This window comes from Ostrea edulis, chromosome 2 (genome assembly GCF_947568905.1).
Source record: "Ostrea edulis chromosome 2, xbOstEdul1.1, whole genome shotgun sequence".
Taxonomy (NCBI): Eukaryota; Metazoa; Mollusca; class Bivalvia; order Ostreida; family Ostreidae; genus Ostrea; species Ostrea edulis.
Window position 1 is genome coordinate 101,948,222 of NC_079165.1, and position 20,948 is coordinate 101,969,169.

Below are 20,948 nucleotides of genomic sequence, written 5' to 3' on the forward strand. Positions count from 1 at the left end.
ATAATTGAATTGATGATATCTTCAAATAATTGAAGATATCTTCAATTATTTGAGTTTATGTTAATTTGGCGCTCCATAAATCTCAGCCTGGACGAATCTCGCTGAGATTAGGTAAATTGGGTGGGAGGTAAATCTAGTACTGCCGACTCCCGATGGTCCCGGATTGCGATGTTTTAAAGATAATACAAGTAAAGCTTTTTAAAAAAGCTTGCCGTCTTTAGCAGCAACTCTATAGAGCAAAGTTGAATTATGTCCCTTGTCTTCATTATTGAATTGAGCTAAAATAAATAATCTCACGGACATAATGCCTACAAAGCTGTGTCATGACTCCCATTGTAAAAGTTTGTATTTATGAAGGGTATATGTACTGGAAACAAAAATCACTGTTCCCTGTATTAGCACTGATTAAAGCCTCTATATCAAATGAAACTGAGATTTTCAGTGTGTATATCAAAATATTTATTTTTTAACAAAGTTATGAAACAAAACAAACTAAAAAGATTTAAAATTGCTCAAATCTGCATAAAAATTATTCTTGCATATTGTACAGTACAACTGCTTTAGAAATTAACCAGGATAAAGACCTGAGAATATTGTAATAGTTTTGCCAAAAATTATATCATAAAATACATAGAGTTTGATGGAAAAGATTAATAATTGTTATTCAAATTTGAGCAATTGTAAGGGGAAAAATATTCTGAAGGAATAGGATAGTTTTAGAACAGATGTGTTGAAAAAAACCCAAAAAACTTTAAGTTTACCTGATACAGACAGTCTGAACTTACAGCAGGGGTAATTTTAAGCAACATAATATGTAATGAAATGTTACTATCCTATTCCTTCTTAAGATTAGCAAAGTTCTCAAATGCCACTGATAATACAAACAAAAATGGTTGCATTGGAATCACTGATTGTCAATTAAAATTATCCCAAAACACAAGCAATCAAAACAAAAAACGGCGAGTTTTTCTGTTTGTATGCAAAAATGAAAACATTGCTGTAAATGAAGTAACCATAGAAATGCTTTGTATTAGTTGCTTTTAAAAATGTAATGTGTCAATTTCATGAATTACATTTTTCTTTTGTTCGTTTTGTCGATTTTTTTAAGATTGAAAATCTTGAAAAATTGTTAAGTCGTACGAAAATTAGAACACCAGAAAATTATCTCCCTTGCCTTGAAGAGCATTTCAACCAATGAAATAATTGAAAATTTTCACTTCATGCACTTTCTACCAATGAAAAAAGAGAGGAAGTGCAAAGTCCGAAGACTGTAAAACACTTCAACTCTGTATACCGTCTTCCAAGACGGTAATTAAAACCGGCGAACAGAATTACTTCATACTTCTCGGGAACAATCTTTATGTCCAAATTGATTCACGCAATTAAAAAAAAACCAATAATAATAAGTAGAAATTCTTAAACTTGAAATGTCGCCTACTCAAAAGCGGTAAATCTAGTACTGTGTTATAAATACAAAAACCGAAAACGGACACCGATACAGGTACGGTTAACAAACACAGCTCATAACACAATGTGATCCAAAGAAAAATACCATTAAAATGGAAACAAATTACTTTTAAAATTAATAAAATTTACCATTATTAGGCATTCTTTGTGTTTCTAAATTATGACAGAACTCTTAGCCACATGAATTATGTGTTTTAAATTCCCCGATTCTACGACGTGGATGTAGTTCTACCACAGAGCTTTCATTACAAATTAAATTTAATTTGATGAATTTTAATTTCACATTTATTACTAATTGTCTTGAAGAAATATTCCATTTTACATGTTGCCCGATTTGTTATGGTTTTTTAGTCAAACGTACTAAATCATCATGTGTTCTGTTTTGGTTCAATGTACATACGTTTATTTATCGCAAAAAATAATTCTATTTAAGAATAAAAATAAAAGATACAGTATTTATTTATTTTTTTATAATAACAGAAAATATTCAAAATGTATGTGGTTTTGTTGATATATAATTTTTAACAATGTTTTGATATTTAATTAACAGTTATGTAACAAATTCTGAGCTTCAATATGTGTAAATTTTAATCATTAGAAAATCAAGATAAATTGATTTCTTTTTGTATACATGTAAAATTGGTCCTTCAAATTTCTTATTAGATATCGTTTTGCTGGGGAAGAAAGAAAATAGAAAATATACTAAAAATATATGATTTTAAATTCAAATATATAATATTAAAAAAAAAAAAATTGTTAATGGATTTTGTCTTAAATAATAGAACACCCACTTGGAATTTCGAAATGTCTTTTTTTTTTTTTATTGATTTGCCCCCATTAACACCCCCACCCCCCGGAAATTTTAATTTACACCTAGACTTTTTTCGTTCAAAATTTAAAGGCAATGCGGCTTGCCGTGCATTAGATGGTAATTAAACTAATTTGCTATGTAAAGGTTTTCACTTTCATCCGAAGTGGAAAATTGGTTATAAATGACCACTTTTGAGTAGGCGACATTTCAAGTTTAAGAATTTATATATATTATTTTTTTTTATTGTGTGGATCAATTTGGACATAAAGATTGTTCCCGATAAGAATGAAGTTGTTCTGTTCGTCGGTTTTGATATTATCTATAAATCATCGATCGCAAACCAGGACCATCGGGAGTCGGGAGTCGGCAGTACACTATATAGGCCTACATGTATATTTTGGAATCATTAAACTGTGAAAAAGAAGAAACACTTCCAGTAAAACATAAAGATTTATTCAACATCGGTTTTTTTAGAAAGTTTTTTTAAAAGTATCTTTATAAAATTTATGTATTGAATGAAAAGTGTCCGTTTTCGGTTTTTGTATTTATAACACAATACTAGATTTACCGCTTTTAAGTAGGTGACATTTCAAGTTTAAGAATTTCTACTTATCATTTTTGGGGGTTTTTTAATTGTGTAAATCAATTTGGACATAAAGATTGTTCCCGAGAGGAATGAAGTAATTCTGTTCGCCGGTTTTAATATTATCTATAAAACATCGCAATCCGGGACCATCGGGAGTCGGCAGTACTAGATTTACCGCCCACCGGTAAATTGACACACATCCCAGAAAACGAAAGTAGAAGGAACGGTAAGTCATTGATCGAAAGGAGTTCAGTAGTTTGTAACACTACCCGCGGCCGCGATATACGACAGAGCCAGAAAATGTTGAAATACTTTCAAAAACATGGTAAGTTTCGTTTACTGGTTGTTAATTAAATGCGATTTAATTTCTTGATAATTGATGTTCAATGTGGAGATGTGAGATAACCAGTTGAAGTCGGAAGGCATAACTTCGATGAAGGCTATGCCTTTCGACTTCTCTAAAGAGAATAAACCAGTTGTTGTTTGAAGGTAATAATTTTTATCAATATCAGGCAATTTTTCCAAGTTTGCATTTACCCGTTCCTCTGCTAATTTAACCATTCATTACATGTGTTGTTTCTCTGAATACACTAGCTGTGTCATTCTAACAAAATAAAAAGTTTCAGGTATATAATACACTGTGCCCAAAAGATTGGTAAAAATATGACAAAATAGGGTATACTGACGGGATTGGATTAAAATATTTTTGAACGATTTTTCTAAATTACTGGATGAAGAAACCATTGGCTCTGTCAATCTTTCTGGAAAGAAAATCACCTCTCTTTTATATGCGGACGATCTTGTACTGCTTTCAGAAAACCAAAATGGACTACAAAACAAATTAAATTTACTTGAAAAATATTGCAATGATTGGTGCTTAGAAATTAATACCAATAAGACAAAAGTAGTCATTTTTAATAAAAGCGGACACCTAATTAAAGAAAAGTTTGTGTTCGGTAACATATGTATTGAATGTACTAACAAATATAAATATCTAGGAGTAATATTATCCTCCTGTGGTTCATTCAAGGAAGCAAAATCTGATCTATACAATAAAGCTCTTAAGGCCTCATTCAAACTTTATAAAGACATCAAATCTATCGATCCACCAATTAAAACATTTTTGCATCTTTTTGACCATATGGTAAAACCCATCGCCTTGTATGGCTGTGAGATATGGGGAACACTTTCAACACGCATGCTGGAAAAAGACAGAGATTTATATGATATCTTTAAAAATTGGGAGGTAGAAAACCTGAATATTAAGTTTTGTAAACATCTACTGGGTGCCGGTAAAAGAAGTACTAATATTGCAATAAACTCTGAATTGGGTAGATATCCTATGTTCTGCTCTATAATCCAAAGTATTTTACTATATTGACATAGACTTGAGAATCGCCCAGAATCATCCCTGTTATACAGTGCTTATACAGAGAATATCAATCTGAATTCATATAATATAAATTGTTGGCACAAAAACGTTAATTATTTTAAGGGAAAAATGGGCATTTTGGTACCCAATTGTAAAAATCTCAAATTCTCATTTTTCAAAAAACAAATGAAGAATCAGGTACGGAAACAATTTTTATTTTACTGGTCAAAACGATGTGAAGAGGGTCAGAAATCAGGAAAACTCACAACATATTTTTCGTATAAAGAAAACTTTACTATGGAAAGTTATATATTTTTAGAATCCCTAGAATTAAGAAAAACTCTATGTAGATTTCGAATTAGTGCACATGACCTTCGAATTGAAAGAGGAAGATATGAATTTACAAAAACCAATTCTGGCCAGAAGATTTCTTTAGAAAGAAACAAAAGAATATGTGAATTATGTAACCTTAATTGTGTTGAAGATGAATTTCATTTCCTTACCGATTGCCCATTCTATGTTGAAGAGAGAAATATATTTTTTAATGGTATATACAAGCTCAACAAAAATTTTTATCTATCTAACAAATAAGGACAAATTTACTTGGTTGATGATTAATGAAGACAAACCAGTAATTGTCAAATTGAGTGAATATTTAGTGCAAACTTTCAGAAAAAGAAGTAATGCTTTAAAACTGCAAAAATCATTATAGTTTATTATTCATATATTGGTATAATACTGATACTGTCCATCTACTTGTATATATACATGATTAGCAATTCATATATGTATGTACTTGTTTCCCCAACATGCTGCATCCACACGCAGTTTGCAGTCTCTGTAACCTGTAGTTAATGTTGTAAACTTTCTTTCTTTTTTGAATTTCCTTCTTTATAAAATGTCTTACTGTTATGCCCTCTGGGCCCAAAATTGAAATAAACTTATCTTATCTTATCTTATCTATGTATACCTACTTAGAGTACCTACCTAGAGTACCTATACATATAAATATTTACCTACTTAGAGTTAATTTGCTCAGATTGTGTCAGCAGGAATTTTTTTAGGGTCTGTAGAGGGCCGAAATTAGGCCCCATTCCCAATGCTGAAAAGCAGGTGTTTTTCCCAAAATGATGCCTAAAAATTCCCAAATGATGGATGCTTTGATGAGAATATGCCACGAGGGGCCATCCAACCTCAGTGCCACTCTGTTGCAAAAAAATTATGACAGTTTTTTCCTCTGCCAAAGACTGGAAATTATAGCTTGTTTAAGTCAACCACATTAATAATAAAATATCAAATGGTTAACTTTTTGCTTGTTTTTCTTATTTATTTGTATGAAACAAATTTTCCAATTTCAATCAAATATTGCTATTCTTCCCAAACTTGAAGGCCCTGGCCCCTGGATTCAAGGGGTAAAAAAATCCCTGGTCAGATCTTTTTAAAAGATTGCCATTTAAACAGTTGGAACTCTCTACTGTAATCAAATTAGATTCAAATTATAGAATGTAGATAGCACTTGAATTATACCCAGCAATTAACAGTGTATATGCTATTTGTTCAAAAATTGTTACATTGCCAAAACATGAGATTTTTACTAATGAAGTGGTACCAACGGACATTTTTATTTTTAGGTCACCTGACTCACTTGTGTAGGTGACTTATATTGCTATTGATCTGCGTCCGTCATTGTGCGTCATCCATTGTCAAGATTTGTGCATTAACAATTGAACATTTTTAATTTCTTCTTGATAACTACTGTTATAATTCTTTTCAAATTTCATATGAAGCATCTTTTGGACAAGGGGGACATAAATTGTAAATTTCAAGGCTCTTACACCTCCGGACCTTAGGGGTGGAGCAAAAACTGCCAAAAATTTACCAATTGTCAATAATCTTCTTTTCTTAAACTACAAATCTGTAAGAAAAACTAAATGCATAGTGATATAGAGCAGGAAAGCCTATACCAAAATTGTAAATTTCATGTTCCCCTGGGTAGAGGTTCTGAATCCAGGGCGAGACCAAATTTGGTATATAGTTATGTGTAAAACATTTAAATGACATCTTCTCTAACGTTATTGATATTAAAAGAAACTAAATAGATATTCAGAAGGAGCAGGCAGTCCTTTACCAAAATTGTAAATTTTATGATGCCATGGGTAGGGGTTTTGTTACTAAGGATGAGGCCAAAATAATTATCATAGTGATTATTGTCTTTATCATCTGAAATACTTCTTGATTTTACTGATACTATATAAAAACTAAGAAGTAGAACGGGATGTACCAAAATTGTGAATGTCCAAAATAGTCATGTAGACTAAAGTGTTAATATAGCATGTATTATGTAAAATTAAATATACTTGTTCATATTTGCAGTTTCATTAGTTCCTTTAATGGTAAAATATTTCAGAGCCATCTACCTCAAAATGGGAGTGTTACAAGTGTAAAAGAGAAATAGCACCGAGAGAGAAATGTAGAAACTGCCATAGGAGGTTTAACATGGAGAAAGACAGAGAATTGAAGGAGAATATAGAAAGCACCACAGACGATAAGGACCAAAAATCGAAATTGAAAATTGAAAAATTTCAGAAAAGGAAATCTTTTGATGATAATGTGGGAATTGGAATAGACATTATAAAAAACCCATCATCTCAACCTGCTCAAGGGGCAGATACAGAATCTGACAGGTCTCCCAATGAAGTTAAGGGTACAGGAGCTAAATCTGAAGTCCGTGAATGTAGTGAGGGCACACAGAGACAAGACGATGATAGTGGGTGGGTGTGTAAGATTTGTCACAATGCTGGAAACCATAGTTCAGAGTGCGAGATGTGTCTACAAAGAAAGAAAGATTCCTATGATGAAGGGGACATAAAAAACAGAAAGAAAAGGAAAAATTTGAACAGAAGTAGACTTAAAGCAGGACATAGCATAAGAATGGATGAAGAGAGGGATAGACAAAAGAAAATAGCTAAAAGAATCTCCTCAAATATTGAAGAGTATTGCAAAAAGGTAATCTATGTGTTTAGGAGTTGTTTGTACATTTGTCTCATACCATTTGATCAGCTTTGATATACTCTGGAATCATTAGATTTCATGGGATGTGTGTCAATTTTCGTAGATTTCATGGGATGTGTGTCAATTTTCGTAGATTTCATGGGATGTGTGTCAATTTTCGTAGATTTCATGGGATGTGTGTCAATTTTCCTAGATTTTGTGGGTACCTCTATCCCACAAATTGCAAACCACAGCTATATACACAATTTATATGTTTTAATGTACAAAAGTCATTGTATCCTAGTTAAACTTAAAATTCTCAACAATCCATGAAAATTAGACCCTTGCACAACTTAAAATGAAAATGTTGGATCACTTATATTTAGTGAGACTTTATTTCAGTGGTTCTTTTTTGTTACATTTATCAGCAAGGTAAAATATTTGCGATCATTTCATCATTAAAATAAAATATCAATTAATGATATATATGAAATTATTCACAAAACCCTCACACATTTACATGAAAATAAAGTTTTCATGAATATTGCAGTACACAATCCATATTTGATATACACTAAAGTGAAGGTATTGCAGATTTTAGAATTTTTTTGGAAACTCATCCACAGACTAAATGGTGAGAGCAAGTATTCGTCTATGTTATGCTGTACTTTAACATGTAATGCTGCTTTCTACAGAACAATATTCACTATGAAGATAAGAGTTTTCCTGATCCTAATGCCCCTGTTCAAGATGAAGAGGAGTGGAAAAGGATAGAACATATTAAGGACAAAAGCTGTAAGGGGAAAGAACCCTGGACCATATTCCACAGCCCTAGCCCTGATGATGCAATACAGGGATCAGCAGAAAACTGCTGGTACATTTTTTGACATGTATTTTATGTAAACTTGGTTTGAAATATTGGCAAGCACAGGTGACTAGTGCAAAGGTTTTTTTTTATGTTCATGTATCTATATATCTAATTGTAATAATGTAGCCCTATCCATTTTTTTAATTCTTACATTTTCGTGATAGGAAAAAAACCCGGAGAGGGCTACATAATTGCAGCTACTATATATCCACCTTTATTTTGCTGAAAATGTTAAACATTAATGAAGGAACAGTATTTTTTTAATCCAAACAAAAGAGGTATACAGAGAAATTCCATGTTAATGCAATAAATTTGCCAGATTATATCAAAGGGAGGGGGGGGGGGGTACGATGAAACTGTACAACTCTGTCTTATCATAGATGTCCTAATTATTATAATGAAGACATAATATCCAGAAGCTATAACCATTATTAGCGAGAGCAGCACTGGGTCGTACTGCGAGCTCTAATGACTAGAGCGCTGGCTTGTACTGCGAGCTCTAATGACTAGAGCGGGGGAAATAATCCGAGGTAACTCTAAACCTTTAACAAGGAAAAATTTTTGACGCCAATCCCAGAAGTCCCTTGTCAAAAATGGCTGAGATCTCGCAAAGTCACACCTTGGAATATGATTGTGAACTTACGTGGATTATCATCCTAATCTTGTGGCCTCCTAGCTCCAAAATTCAGTGCACCATTAGGCGAAAAGTTTAACGTAGTGCAATGTTTATGAAAGGCAGGCTAAGATGATGTGTGACGTCATGTCTATGTTTTGACGTACGTCATGATAAGACGGACAGTGGCGGATCTAAATACGTACTTGCTTAAAAGTCATACTACCAGGATAATATTGAATATACGTAAACATTAGGCATACATAATATGGCATCGAATACAAACTGTCTATAATCCACTGCAGACCATAAATCTGATTAAAATACTAAATTCTCAATAGGAATTTATTATTCTAACAAGAAAAAAGGGAGGCTAACTTTAAAAATTGTTAGAATATGTGAGGGATCACAGGCACTGAATTAGTGCTATTCAAAAATTACAAAAAAATTGATGGAAATCGGTCGGATTGAAAACATTTTTTAAAAATCTTTGTTTTATTTCCCGCGACTAAAAATAATAAGTGCTTGAATCCATTTCCTTCTAACATGTCCGGTAATGCAAACCACGATGACCCCCACCCCTAGGATAACCAACCATGCCACTTGATATTAACGACTGAAAAATCATAAATTGATTCTAGTTTTGTAAATTAATCTTAATAAATGTATCCTCGCAACAACAGCACATGGAGAGGGGCTGAAATCAATGATGTTGCAATTTTATTCAATGATTATATGTGAATGCCGAGATATTTCATCATTGTGTTACAACTAGGATTATGTACAACATTATACATTATAAAAGTTGTTCTAATTTTCTCTTTTGGAATATACCATTGCTACAAGGGAATTATATGAATTTCATTTTTTTTTAAAAATTAGATAGGTTCGCATGGGGGAGGGGGGGGGGGGGGGGCAAATACATGCCCAATAGTTGAATTTATCGATTTACTTTCAAAGTTTCATTATATTGAAATGTGTTTTTTGTTCAAAGGCAGTGCTGTTTAAACACAGTTTTACAAACTTGAAAGGTTTGTTCATTTTTATCATACAATTAGTAACTCGAAAAGATTGCAGGAAAGTAGAAAAAAAAAGAAAGTAGAGGCTGAGAGCATACAGTTCAGAACAGGTCATGCATCAAAGGTTAAGCAAGTCACAGTGAAGGCAGCAGAAATAAAATGTATATATAACATAAAAATATTTTAATCACATCCATGTACACATTATTTAATGGTTTTTAATATAAAACCCTGTGAGAAAATTCATGTAATGAATATTTGGCAAATAGATATTGTTTAAATTGAACCTGATCAAAACATGACCATTACAAAAATATGTACGTACATGAAGCTGCGCTCGCTCAAACGGTAGCACCGTCAACATATTAAGAATGAATCCTAATTTTGTATTTACTAGTAGGAATTTTGGAATTCTGAAAAACATATAAGTTAGTATTACATCCACATGCGAGATTGCCCATTCACCTCTTTTAAAAGCCCATAACAGTATGAGCTTAATGATCAGCATGTAACAATTCTAAATTGTGTGTGTGTATTAAAAAATATCAATAAACATGCTTTACGTTTGATATATTGATTGTACATAAAGATGTTAATGGCCTACATTCTCGCAGTTACTCTCCTGACACCAGGAGAGTCCTTAAGCTTCCTATAAATAGTATTAACAAACAAGGTATAGAAAAGCTTACAATGACAAATTGTTTATTATGCTGAGCTTTAAATATTATCCAAGGCAGCATTGTCATCATTTGTATTGTTTTTTATTTGTCAGATTTGTTAATTTGTTGAACACATCCTTTAGTACATACGTTAAAATACTCTTGTCATTTATTTCCTTAATAAATGACCATTCTAATTCCCGACAAAGGTGTTATGATTCAATCTTATAATGGAGCAATATTTGTGCCAAATGAAGCATCACTCTATCAGCTATTCATAAATTTATGTTTCATTAGATTGTAAGGTTGGGGAAAGGAGGATGTTGCAGCCATATTAGATATTTATTTCTATCCAAGTTATGATGCAGTTGATACAGAGAATTTCAGAAATAACCTTTTAAAAAAAACAACAGTCACCTAAAAATAGAAACACGATGAAAGCATGTGATAATATGAATATACTGTTAATTAGACACGTAGCATTGTTTCTTCAAAGGGGGTGGGGGAACCGAAGAAGTGCAATTCACAATTGTCTGAAAATTCTTGACAAGCAAAGTTTTTTGAAAATCCTAAATCTCAGGGGAAAGGGGAGCAGGGACTGAACCATCAGTTCAATTCATCGGTTAAATTTGACATTTCCTCTACAATGCACTACTACTAATTACAACACACACAAAAATCGGGGGACCACCTTGCATATCAAAGTTTGCATATAAAAATAAGCACCTTTGTATGTAAAAAATAACAGGGGGGAAAAGTATGTTATTAAATAAAACAGAAATGGTGGGGGCAGCCCCCTCCCTCCCTCTGTCTCTGTTGCAACATGTCTGGCAATTTTGGTGTACATTTGAGTAACTGCAATGCAGGTCGATCTATGCAATGTAAGTTGATTTACACAAAACTGAATATTCAGATTTTTCAACAGAAAAATTGCATTAGAAATACAAAATTTAATGCGATAATGAACAAGTTCCATTCATTTGCACCTGATTTACATTTGGCAACCAGTATTTTTGTTCACAGTGTGAAATAACAAGTTAATAATTTGCATGCGTTGTTTTGCACATGTCATTTCAGGCATATTCAATTGTGTATTGGTCATCGAGAACATTGATTAGAATAATAATGAAGAATTGCTAATATGCTAAATATGTCCTGATCTAAAGAAGTCTAGGACTAATCTGCTAATATTTACATACTTATCACACAAGGGGGCCATAAATATAATCAGTGACTAAAATTATTGTATAGTCATATTACACATAATTCCTAAAAAAATTCTTAACTGGCAAATAATATAGTAAATTTTTATATACTCCTTTTATTAATGCTATAGATTGAGGACTGCAACATGTTGTGTGCCCTCTGCATTCAGGGGAAAATTACTCGTGCTGCATTGTAAAAACTTACCTTATTACCATGATTTATGTTGAAAGTATTGTTAGATATTAATTAACATTCTTTACTTTTTGTTGACTCTGCAGAAAGACGTTAATTAAGCATGCTTCACTCTTTTTGTTGACAAATTATTAATGATATGAATTTTTGCACAGCAGTTATGTTTTCAACAACATTATACTCCTAACACTGAAACTATAAACTCCAGGGGCTCGTTTTACAAAAGAACTGATGACTTATGACCAACTTTACATTCCGGAATTTTCTAGTTTATTGTAAGATCATTTACTCCAAATGCAAAATACTTCTTAGAAAAATGTTGAAAATTAAGCCTCAGAATAGTTTTACTTCATTCGCTCAAAGTAATAACAGTTTATTAGTTAATAATAAGTCTAAATACAATTTAACATTTAGGACTTTGTCGTAAGTTGTTTTGTAAAACGGACCCCTGCTTTTCAGTGATGGTGTCATTTTCATGAATGTAATACACATTATAAGGCTGTGATGGATGTATTCAACAGGTTCCACTGTTCATTAAGTTTGCTGGCCCAGAGGGAGGACCTTCTGAAGGACATTTTTATCACACAAAGTTTTAGTCCAGAGGGCATATACCAGGTGCGTCTATGTAAGGATGGTGGGTGGAAAACTGTCCTTGTGGATGACCGCTTTCCCTGTGACAAAGATGGACATCTGAAATATGCCAGAGTATGTTTGTAGAACATGCCAAATATAGAATTATACTTATATATAATATTGAATTATACTTATATATATATATATATAATAATGATGGTAGTAACCAGAACTTCACAGGATAAAGTGATGACATTATTAATAAGGAGATGATATTTTGACCAAAATACATATACACAATTTCAGATTGTAAGAAATGCTATACAGATGTACTTAAGCTTTCATGATAATTTTTTCCAGCCCCATAGAAGGCAGCTTTGGGTGATGTTGTTGGAGAAGGCTGCAGCCAAACTTCATGGAGGTTATCGTGCTTTGGATGCTGGGCTTGTTGTGGAGTCTCTAGCTCTGTTGACTGGAGAACCATGTGATCACATTGATCTTGCTGGTTTGTTTGTTACCTAGTAATAGCTATTGTTACCTAGTAGTAGCTATTGTTACTTAGTAATAGATATTGTTACCTAATAGTAGCTATAAATTGTTACAGTACCTAGTAATAGATATTGTTACCTAGTAGTAGCAATTGTTACCTAGTAATAGATATTGTTACCTAGTAATAGATATTGTTACCTAGTAGTAGCTATTGTTACCTAGTAGTAGTTATTGTTACCTAGTAGTAACTATTGTTATCTAGTAATAGCTATTGTTACCTAGTAATAGATATTGTTACCTAGTAATAGATATTGTTACCTAGTAGTAGATATTGTTACCTAGTAGTAGCTATTGTTACCTAGTAGTAACTATTGTTATCTAGTAATAGCTATTGTTACCTAGTAATAGATATTGTTACCTAGTAATAGATATTGTTACCTAGTAGTAGTTATTGTTACCTAGTAGTAGCAATTGTTACCTAGTAGTAGCTATTGTTACCTAGTAATAGATATTGTTACCTAGTAGTAGCTATTGTTACCTAGTAATAGATATTGTTACCTAGTAGTAGCTATTGTTACCTAGTAGTAGCAATTGTTACCTAGTAGTAGATATTGTTACCTAGTAGTAGATATTGTTACCTAGTAGTAGATATTGTTACCTAGTAATAGATATTGTTACCTAGTAGTAGCTATTGTTACCTAGTAGTAGCTATTGTTACCTAGTAATAGATATTGTTACCTAGTAATAGATATTGTTACCTAGTAGTAGATATTGTTACCTAGTAGTAGCTATTGTTACCTAGTAATATATATTGTTACCTAGTAATAGATATTGTTACCTAGTAGTAGTTATTGTTACCTAGTAGTAGCTATTGTTACCTAGTAGTAGCAATTGTTACCTAGTAGTAGATATTGTTACCTAGTAATAGCTATTGTTACCTAGTAATAGATATTGTTACCTAGTAATAGATATTGTTACCTAGTAGTAGCTATTGTTACCTAGTAGTAGATATTGTTACCTAGTAATAGATATTGTTACCTAGTAATAGCTATTGTTACCTAGTAATAGATATTGTTACCTAGTAATAGATATTGTTACCTAGTAGTAGCTATTGTTACCTAGTAGTAGATATTGTTACCTAGTAATAGCTATTGTTACCTAGTAATAGATATTGTTACCTAGTAGTAGCTATTGTTACCTAGTAGTAGCAATTGTTACCTAGTAGTAGATATTGTTACCTAGTAGTAGATATTGTTACCTAGTAGTAGATATTGTTACCTAGTAATAGATATTGTTACCTAGTAGTAGCTATTGTTACCTAGTAATAGATATTGTAACCTAGTAATAGATATTGTTACCTAGTAGTAGCTATTGTTACCTAGTAATAGATATTGTTACCTAGTAGTAGATATTGTTACCTAGTAGTAGATATTGTTACCTAGTAGTAGATATTGTTACCTAGTAGTAGCTATTGTTACCTAGTAATAGATATTGTTACCTAGTAGTAGATATTGTTACCTAGTAGTAGATATTGTTACCTAGTAGTAGATATTGTTACCTAGTAGTAACTATTGTTACCTAGTAATAGATATTGTTACCTAGTAATAGATATTGTTACCTAGTAGTAGATATTGTTACCTAGTAGTAGTTATTGTTACCTAGTAATAGATATTGTTACCTAGTAGTAGATATTGTTACCTAGTAGTAGATATTGTTACCTAGTAGTAGCTATTGTTACCTAGTAGTAGATATTGTTACCTAGTAGTAGATATTGTTACCTAGTAGTAGTTATTGTTACCTAGTAGTAGATATTGTTACCTAGTAATAGATATTGTTACCTAGTAGTAGATATTGTTACCTAGTAGTAGCTATTGTTACCTAGTAATAGATATTGTTACCTAGTAGTAGATATTGTTACCTAGTAGTAGATATTGTTACCTAGTAGTAGATATTGTTACCTAGTAGTAGATATTGTTACCTAGTAGTAACTATTGTTACCTAGTAATAGATATTGTTACCTAGTAATAGATATTGTTACCTAGTAGTAGATATTGTTACCTAGTAGTAGATATTGTTACCTAGTAGTAGTTATTGTTACCTAGTAATAGATATTGTTACCTAGTAGTAGATATTGTTACCTAGTAGTAGATATTGTTACCTAGTAGTAGCTATTGTTACCTAGTAGTAGATATTGTTACCTAGTAATAGATATTGTTACCTAATAGTAGCAATTGTTACCTAGTAGTAGTTATTGTTACCTAGTAGTAGCTATTGTTACCTAGTAATAGATATTGTTACCTAGTAGTAGTTATTGTTACCTAGTAGTAGATATTGTTACCTAGTAGTAGTTATTGTTACCTAGTAGTAGCTATTGTTACCTAGTAGTAACTATTGTTACCTAGTAGTAGTTATTGTTACCTAGTAGTAACTATTGTTACCTAGTAATAGATATTGTTACCTAGTAATAGATATTGTTACCTAGTAATAGATATTGTTACCTAGTAATAGTTATTGTTACCTAGTAGTAGCTATTGTTACCTAGTAGTAACTATTGTTACCTAGTAGTAGTTATTGTTACCTAGTAGTAGATATTGTTACCTAGTAGTAGCTATTGTTACCTAATAGTAACTATTGTTACCTAGTAATAGATATTGTTACCTAGTAGTAGCTATTGTTACCTAGTAATAGATATTGTTACCTAGTAATAGATATTGTTACCTAGTAATAGATATTGTTACCTAGTAGTAGCTATTGTTACCTAGTAATAGTTATTGTTACCTAGTAGTAACTATTGTTACCTAGTAATAGATATTGTTACCTAGTAATAGATATTGTTACCTAGTAATAGATATTGTTACCTAGTAATAGTTATTGTTACCTAGTAGTAGCAATTGTTACCTAGTAGTAACTATTGTTACCTAGTAGTAGTTATTGTTACCTAGTAGTAGCTATTGTTACCTAGTAGTAGCTATAAATTGTTACAGTACCTAGTAATAGATATTGTTACCTAGTAGTAGCTATTGTTACCTAATAGTAGCAATTGTTACCTAGTAGTAACTATTGTTACCTAGTAATAGATATTGTTACCTAGTAATAGATATTGTTACCTAGTAGTAGCTATTGTTACCTAGTAGTAGATATTGTTACCTAGTAATAGATATTGTTACCTAGTAATAGATATTGTTACCTAGTAGTTGCAATTGTTACCTAGTAGTAGCTATTGTTACCTAGTAGTAGATATTGTTACCTAGTAATAGTTATTGTTACCTAGTAGTAGCTATTTTTTCCTAGTAGTAGATATTGTTACCTAATAGTAGCAATTGTTACCTAGTAGTAGTTATTGTTACCTAGTAGTAGATATTGTTACCTAGTAGTAGCAATTGTTACCTAGTAGTAGATATTGTTACCTAGTAGTAGTTATTGTTACCTAGTAGTTGCAATTGTTACCTAGTAGTAGCTATTGTTACCTAGTAATAGATATTGTTACCTAGTAGTGGATATTGTTACCTAGTAGTAGCTATTGTTACCTAGTAGTAGTTATTGTTACCTAGTAGTAACTATTGTTATCTAGTAATAGATATTGTTACCTAGTAGTAGCTATTGTTACCTAGTAATAGATATTGTTACCTAGTAGTGGATATTGTTACCTAGTAGTAGCTATTGTTACCTAGTAGTAGTTATTGTTACCTAGTAGTAACTATTGTTACCTAGTAGTAGTTATTGTTACCTAGTAATAGATATTGTTACCTAGTAGTAGCTATTGTTACCTAGTAATAGATATTGTTACCTAGTAGTAGCTATTGTTACCTAGTAGTAGCTATTGTTACCTAGTAATAGCAATTGTTACCTAGTAGTAACTATTGTTACCTAGTAGTAGTTATTGTTACCTAGTAATAGATATTGTTACCTAGTAGTAGCTATTGTTACCTAGTAGTAGCTATTGTTACCTAGTAATAGATATTGTTACCTAGTAGTAACTATTGTTACCTAGTAGTAGTTATTGTTACCTAGTAGTAGCTATTGTTATCTAGTAGTAACTATTGTTACCTAGTAATAGATATTGTTACCTAGTAGTAGTTATTGTTACCTAGTAATAGCAATTGTTACCTAGTAGTAACTATTGTTACCTAGTAGTAGTTATTGTTACCTAGTAGTAGCTATTGTTATCTAGTAGTAACTATTGTTACCTAGTAATAGATATTGTTACCTAGTAATAGATATTGTTACCTAGTAGTAGCAATTGTTACCTAGTAATAGATATTGTTACCTAGTAATAGATATTGTTACCTAGTAGTAGCTATTGTTATCTAGTAATAGATATTGTTACCTAGTAATAGATATTGTTACCTAGTAGTAGCTATTGTTACCTAGTAGTAGCAATTGTTACCTAGTAGTAACTATTGTTACCTAGTAGTAACTATTGTTACCTAGTAATAGATATTGTTACCTAGTAATAGATATTGTTACCTAGTAGTAGCTATTGTTACCTAGTAGTAGCTATTGTTACCTAGTAATAGATATTGTTATCTAGTAATAGATATTGTTACCTAGTAGTAACTATTGTTACCTAGTAGTAGCTATTGTTATCTAGTAATAGATATTGTTATCTAGTAATAGATATTGTTACCTAGTAGTAGCTATTGTTACCTAGTAGTAGCTATTGTTACCTAGTAGTAGCAATTGTTACCTAGTAGTAACTATTGTTACCTAGTAATAGATATTGTTACCTAGTAATAGATATTGTTACCTAGTAGTAGCTATTGTTACCTAGTAGTAGCTATTGTTACCTAGTAGTAGATATTGTTACCTAGTAATAGATATTGTTACCTAGTAGTAGCAATTGTTACCTAGTAGTAGTTATTGTTACCTAGTGATAGCTATTTTTACCTAGTAGTAGCTATTGTTATCTAGTAATAGCTATTGTTACCTAGTAGTAGCTATTGTTACCTAGTAGTAGATATTGTTACCTAGTAATAGTTATTGTTACCTAGTAATAGATATTGTTACCTAGTAATAGATATTGTTACCTAGTAATAGCTATTGTTACCTAGTAGTAGCTATTGTTACCTAGTAGTAGTTATTGTTACCTAGTAGTAGATATTGTTACCTAGTAATAGTTATTGTTACCTAGTAGTAGATATTGTTACCTAGTAATAGATATTGTTACCTAGTAATAGATATTGTTACCTAGTAATAGATATTGTTACCTAGTAGTAACTATTGTTACCTAGTAATAGATATTGTTACCTAGTAATAGATATTGTTACCTAGTAATAGATATTGTTACCTAGTAATAGATATTGTTACCTAGTAGTAACTATTGTTACCTAGTAGTAGCTATTGTTACCTAGTAATAGTTATTGTTACCTAGTAGTAGCTATTTTTTCCTAGTAGTAGATATTGTTACCTAGTAGTAACTATTGTTACCTAGTAATAGTTATTGTTACCTAGTAGTAGTTATTGTTACCTAGTAGTAACTATTGTTACCTAGTAGTAGCTATTGTTACCTAGTAGTAGCTATTGTTACCTAGTAGTAACTATTGTTACCTAGTAGTAGATATTGTTACCTAGTAGTAGCTATTGTTACCTAGTAGTAGTTATTGTTACCTAGTAATAGTTATTGTTATCTAGTAGTAGTTATTGTTACCTAGTAGTAGATATTGTTACCTAGTAGTAGCTATTGTTACCTAGTAGTAGCTATTGTTATCTAGTAGTAGTTATTGTTACCTAGTAGTAGATATTGTTACCTAGTAGTAGATATTGTTACCTAGTAATAGATATTGTTACCTAGTAATAGATATTGTTACCTAGTAGTAGTTATTGTTACCTAGTAATAGATATTGTTACCTAGTAGTAGCTATTGTTACCTAGTAGTAGCTATTGTTACCTAGTAGTAGTTATTGTTACCTAGTAGTAGATATTGTTACCTAGTAATAGTTATTGTTACCTAGTAGTAGCTATTGTTACCTAGTAGTAGTTATTGTTACCTAGTAGTAGTTATTGTTATCTAGTAGTAGGTATTGTTACCTAGTAGTAGATATTGTTACCTAGTAGTAGCTATTGTTACCTAGTAGTAGCTATTGTTACCTAGTAGTAGATATTGTTACCTAGTAGTAGATATTGTTACCTAGTAATAGTTATTGTTACCTAGTAGTAGATATTGTTACCTAGTAATAGTTATTGTTACCTAGTAGTAGCTATTGTTACCTAGTAATAGTTATTGTTACCTAGTAGTAGATATTGTTACCTAGTAGTAGATATTGTTACCTAGTAATAGTTATTGTTACCTAGTAGTAGATATTGTTACCTAGTAGTAGCTATTGTTACCTAGTAATAGTTATTGTTACCTAGTAATAGATATTGTTACCTAGTAGTAGATATTGTTACCTAGTAGTAGCTATTGTTATCTAATAGTAGCTATTGTTATTTAATAATGGCTATTGTGATCTGTTTGTACCTATTAAACTTGGCATATAGTGTTTTAGGGGTAAAACATTTAATAGCAGTCTTTTTTAATTGCTATTGATGCTACATTAAAAACTAAATGGATATTTAGAAGGAGCAGATGGTCCTTTAGCAAATTTGTAAATTTCACGATCCCAGGGGTAGGGGTTTTGGTACCAGAGTGGTGCCAAAATGGTCATAGTGATTAAATGTCCATCATTTGAAAGACTTCTTTAATTTATATACTACATTGAAACTAAATGTATATTAAGGTAGAAGAGAAAGTGTTATACCAAAAGCGTGAAATTTGCAACCCCAGGATTCTGACTCTGGCAGATCCAAAATAGTCATACAGTGTTCATATAGCATTATACATATATTGACTGGGTTCATATAGCATTATACAGATATTGACTGGGTTCATAGAGCATTATACAGATATTGACTGGGTTCATATAGCGTTATACAGATATTGACTGGGTTCATATAGCATTATACAGATATTGACTGGGTTCATAGAGCATTATACAGATATTGACTGGGTTCATCTAGCATTATACAGATATTGACTGGGTTCATATAGCATTATACAGATATTGACTGGGTTCATATAGCATTATAAAGATATTGACTGGGTTTGAGAACAAGAGTTGTTTTGTTTGACTCGAGGACAGATCTGTTACTCAAAGCTGTAGTAAATCAACGTACCAAAGTTTTTACCACTCAGTAAATAATTGTACAGTGTATCACGGTTTTTACCATAGTAAAGTAATGTATCAAATATCCCTTGATGTTTAAAATGCAAAAAAAGTAACCCACATGTGATAAAAAGAAAAATGATTCATAAAATCAGTTTTCAGACTCCAAATCTTTTTTAGAAAATCATCACAAACACTATACCATTCGTATACAATATTTAAGTATGAAAAAGTATAGTATATGATAAATAGAATTTTACATGCTAAAATCCATATCATATGTCATATTAGCCCTCAGCTAGGCCCCACATCAAACTATGGGCCTTTGGCCTTCAGGCTGATATGGGGACACTTGGGCTGATATGACATGTTATGAAATCCAATCTGGTCAATTTGTGACGAGCCCCTGTGATCTGACATGTAATATTCTCTATGTATGTGTCATGGGGTAAAAGTCTGCTTAACAATATTTGTATGAATTATCCATTGAAGGATCAGATATCCAGAAAAAAGATGACAAGAAGCTTAAAAAAGACCCAGATGAACTATGGAAGGAATTGAAGGAATGGAAAGAGTCTAGGTAATGTCTTTACAATGTATTATTATATTCTGTCTGGCAGGCTACAATACAGTATTAAAGTTTGCTATGTTTACTTTAAAAAATGTACAATTTCCACCACATATTATTGCAATTATTTAAATAAAGAACAAGGTACGATTGTACATAAGAAGGCCCAAAAATTTTCTCTGTTTTAAATGTGTCTTGAATTAAGCTTGATCTCTGTTTTAAGCGAGTTAAATACATGAATTTGCCAAGTATATTATCACAACTTAAATCAAAGCTGTTGTGTAACTAATAGCATTATTACGTCATAAATAAGACTTTTCCCCCACCTTTCTTCAAAAAGAACTTGATAACTGTTAAATTTCATCCAGATTATTGCGTAGGAAAAGGTGTGA

The 20,948-nt window shown here is 31.5% G+C and overlaps 1 protein-coding gene across 1 annotated transcript in view; it reads left to right on the forward strand.

Annotated features, from left to right (window-relative positions):
- Positions 1–2,874: 2,874 nt before the first annotated feature.
- LOC125678617 (calpain-15-like) overlaps positions 2,875–20,948 on the forward strand; it is a 29,102-nt gene continuing 11,028 nt past the window's right edge. The window contains exons 1-6 of the mRNA XM_048917189.2: positions 2,875–3,189; positions 6,644–7,242; positions 7,923–8,101; positions 12,306–12,489; positions 12,718–12,862; positions 20,481–20,568. Coding sequence (XP_048773146.2) covers positions 3,165–3,189; positions 6,644–7,242; positions 7,923–8,101; positions 12,306–12,489; positions 12,718–12,862; positions 20,481–20,568 — 1,220 coding nt within the window. The 5' untranslated portion in view covers positions 2,875–3,164. The remainder of the gene's footprint in view (positions 3,190–6,643; positions 7,243–7,922; positions 8,102–12,305; positions 12,490–12,717; positions 12,863–20,480; positions 20,569–20,948) is intronic.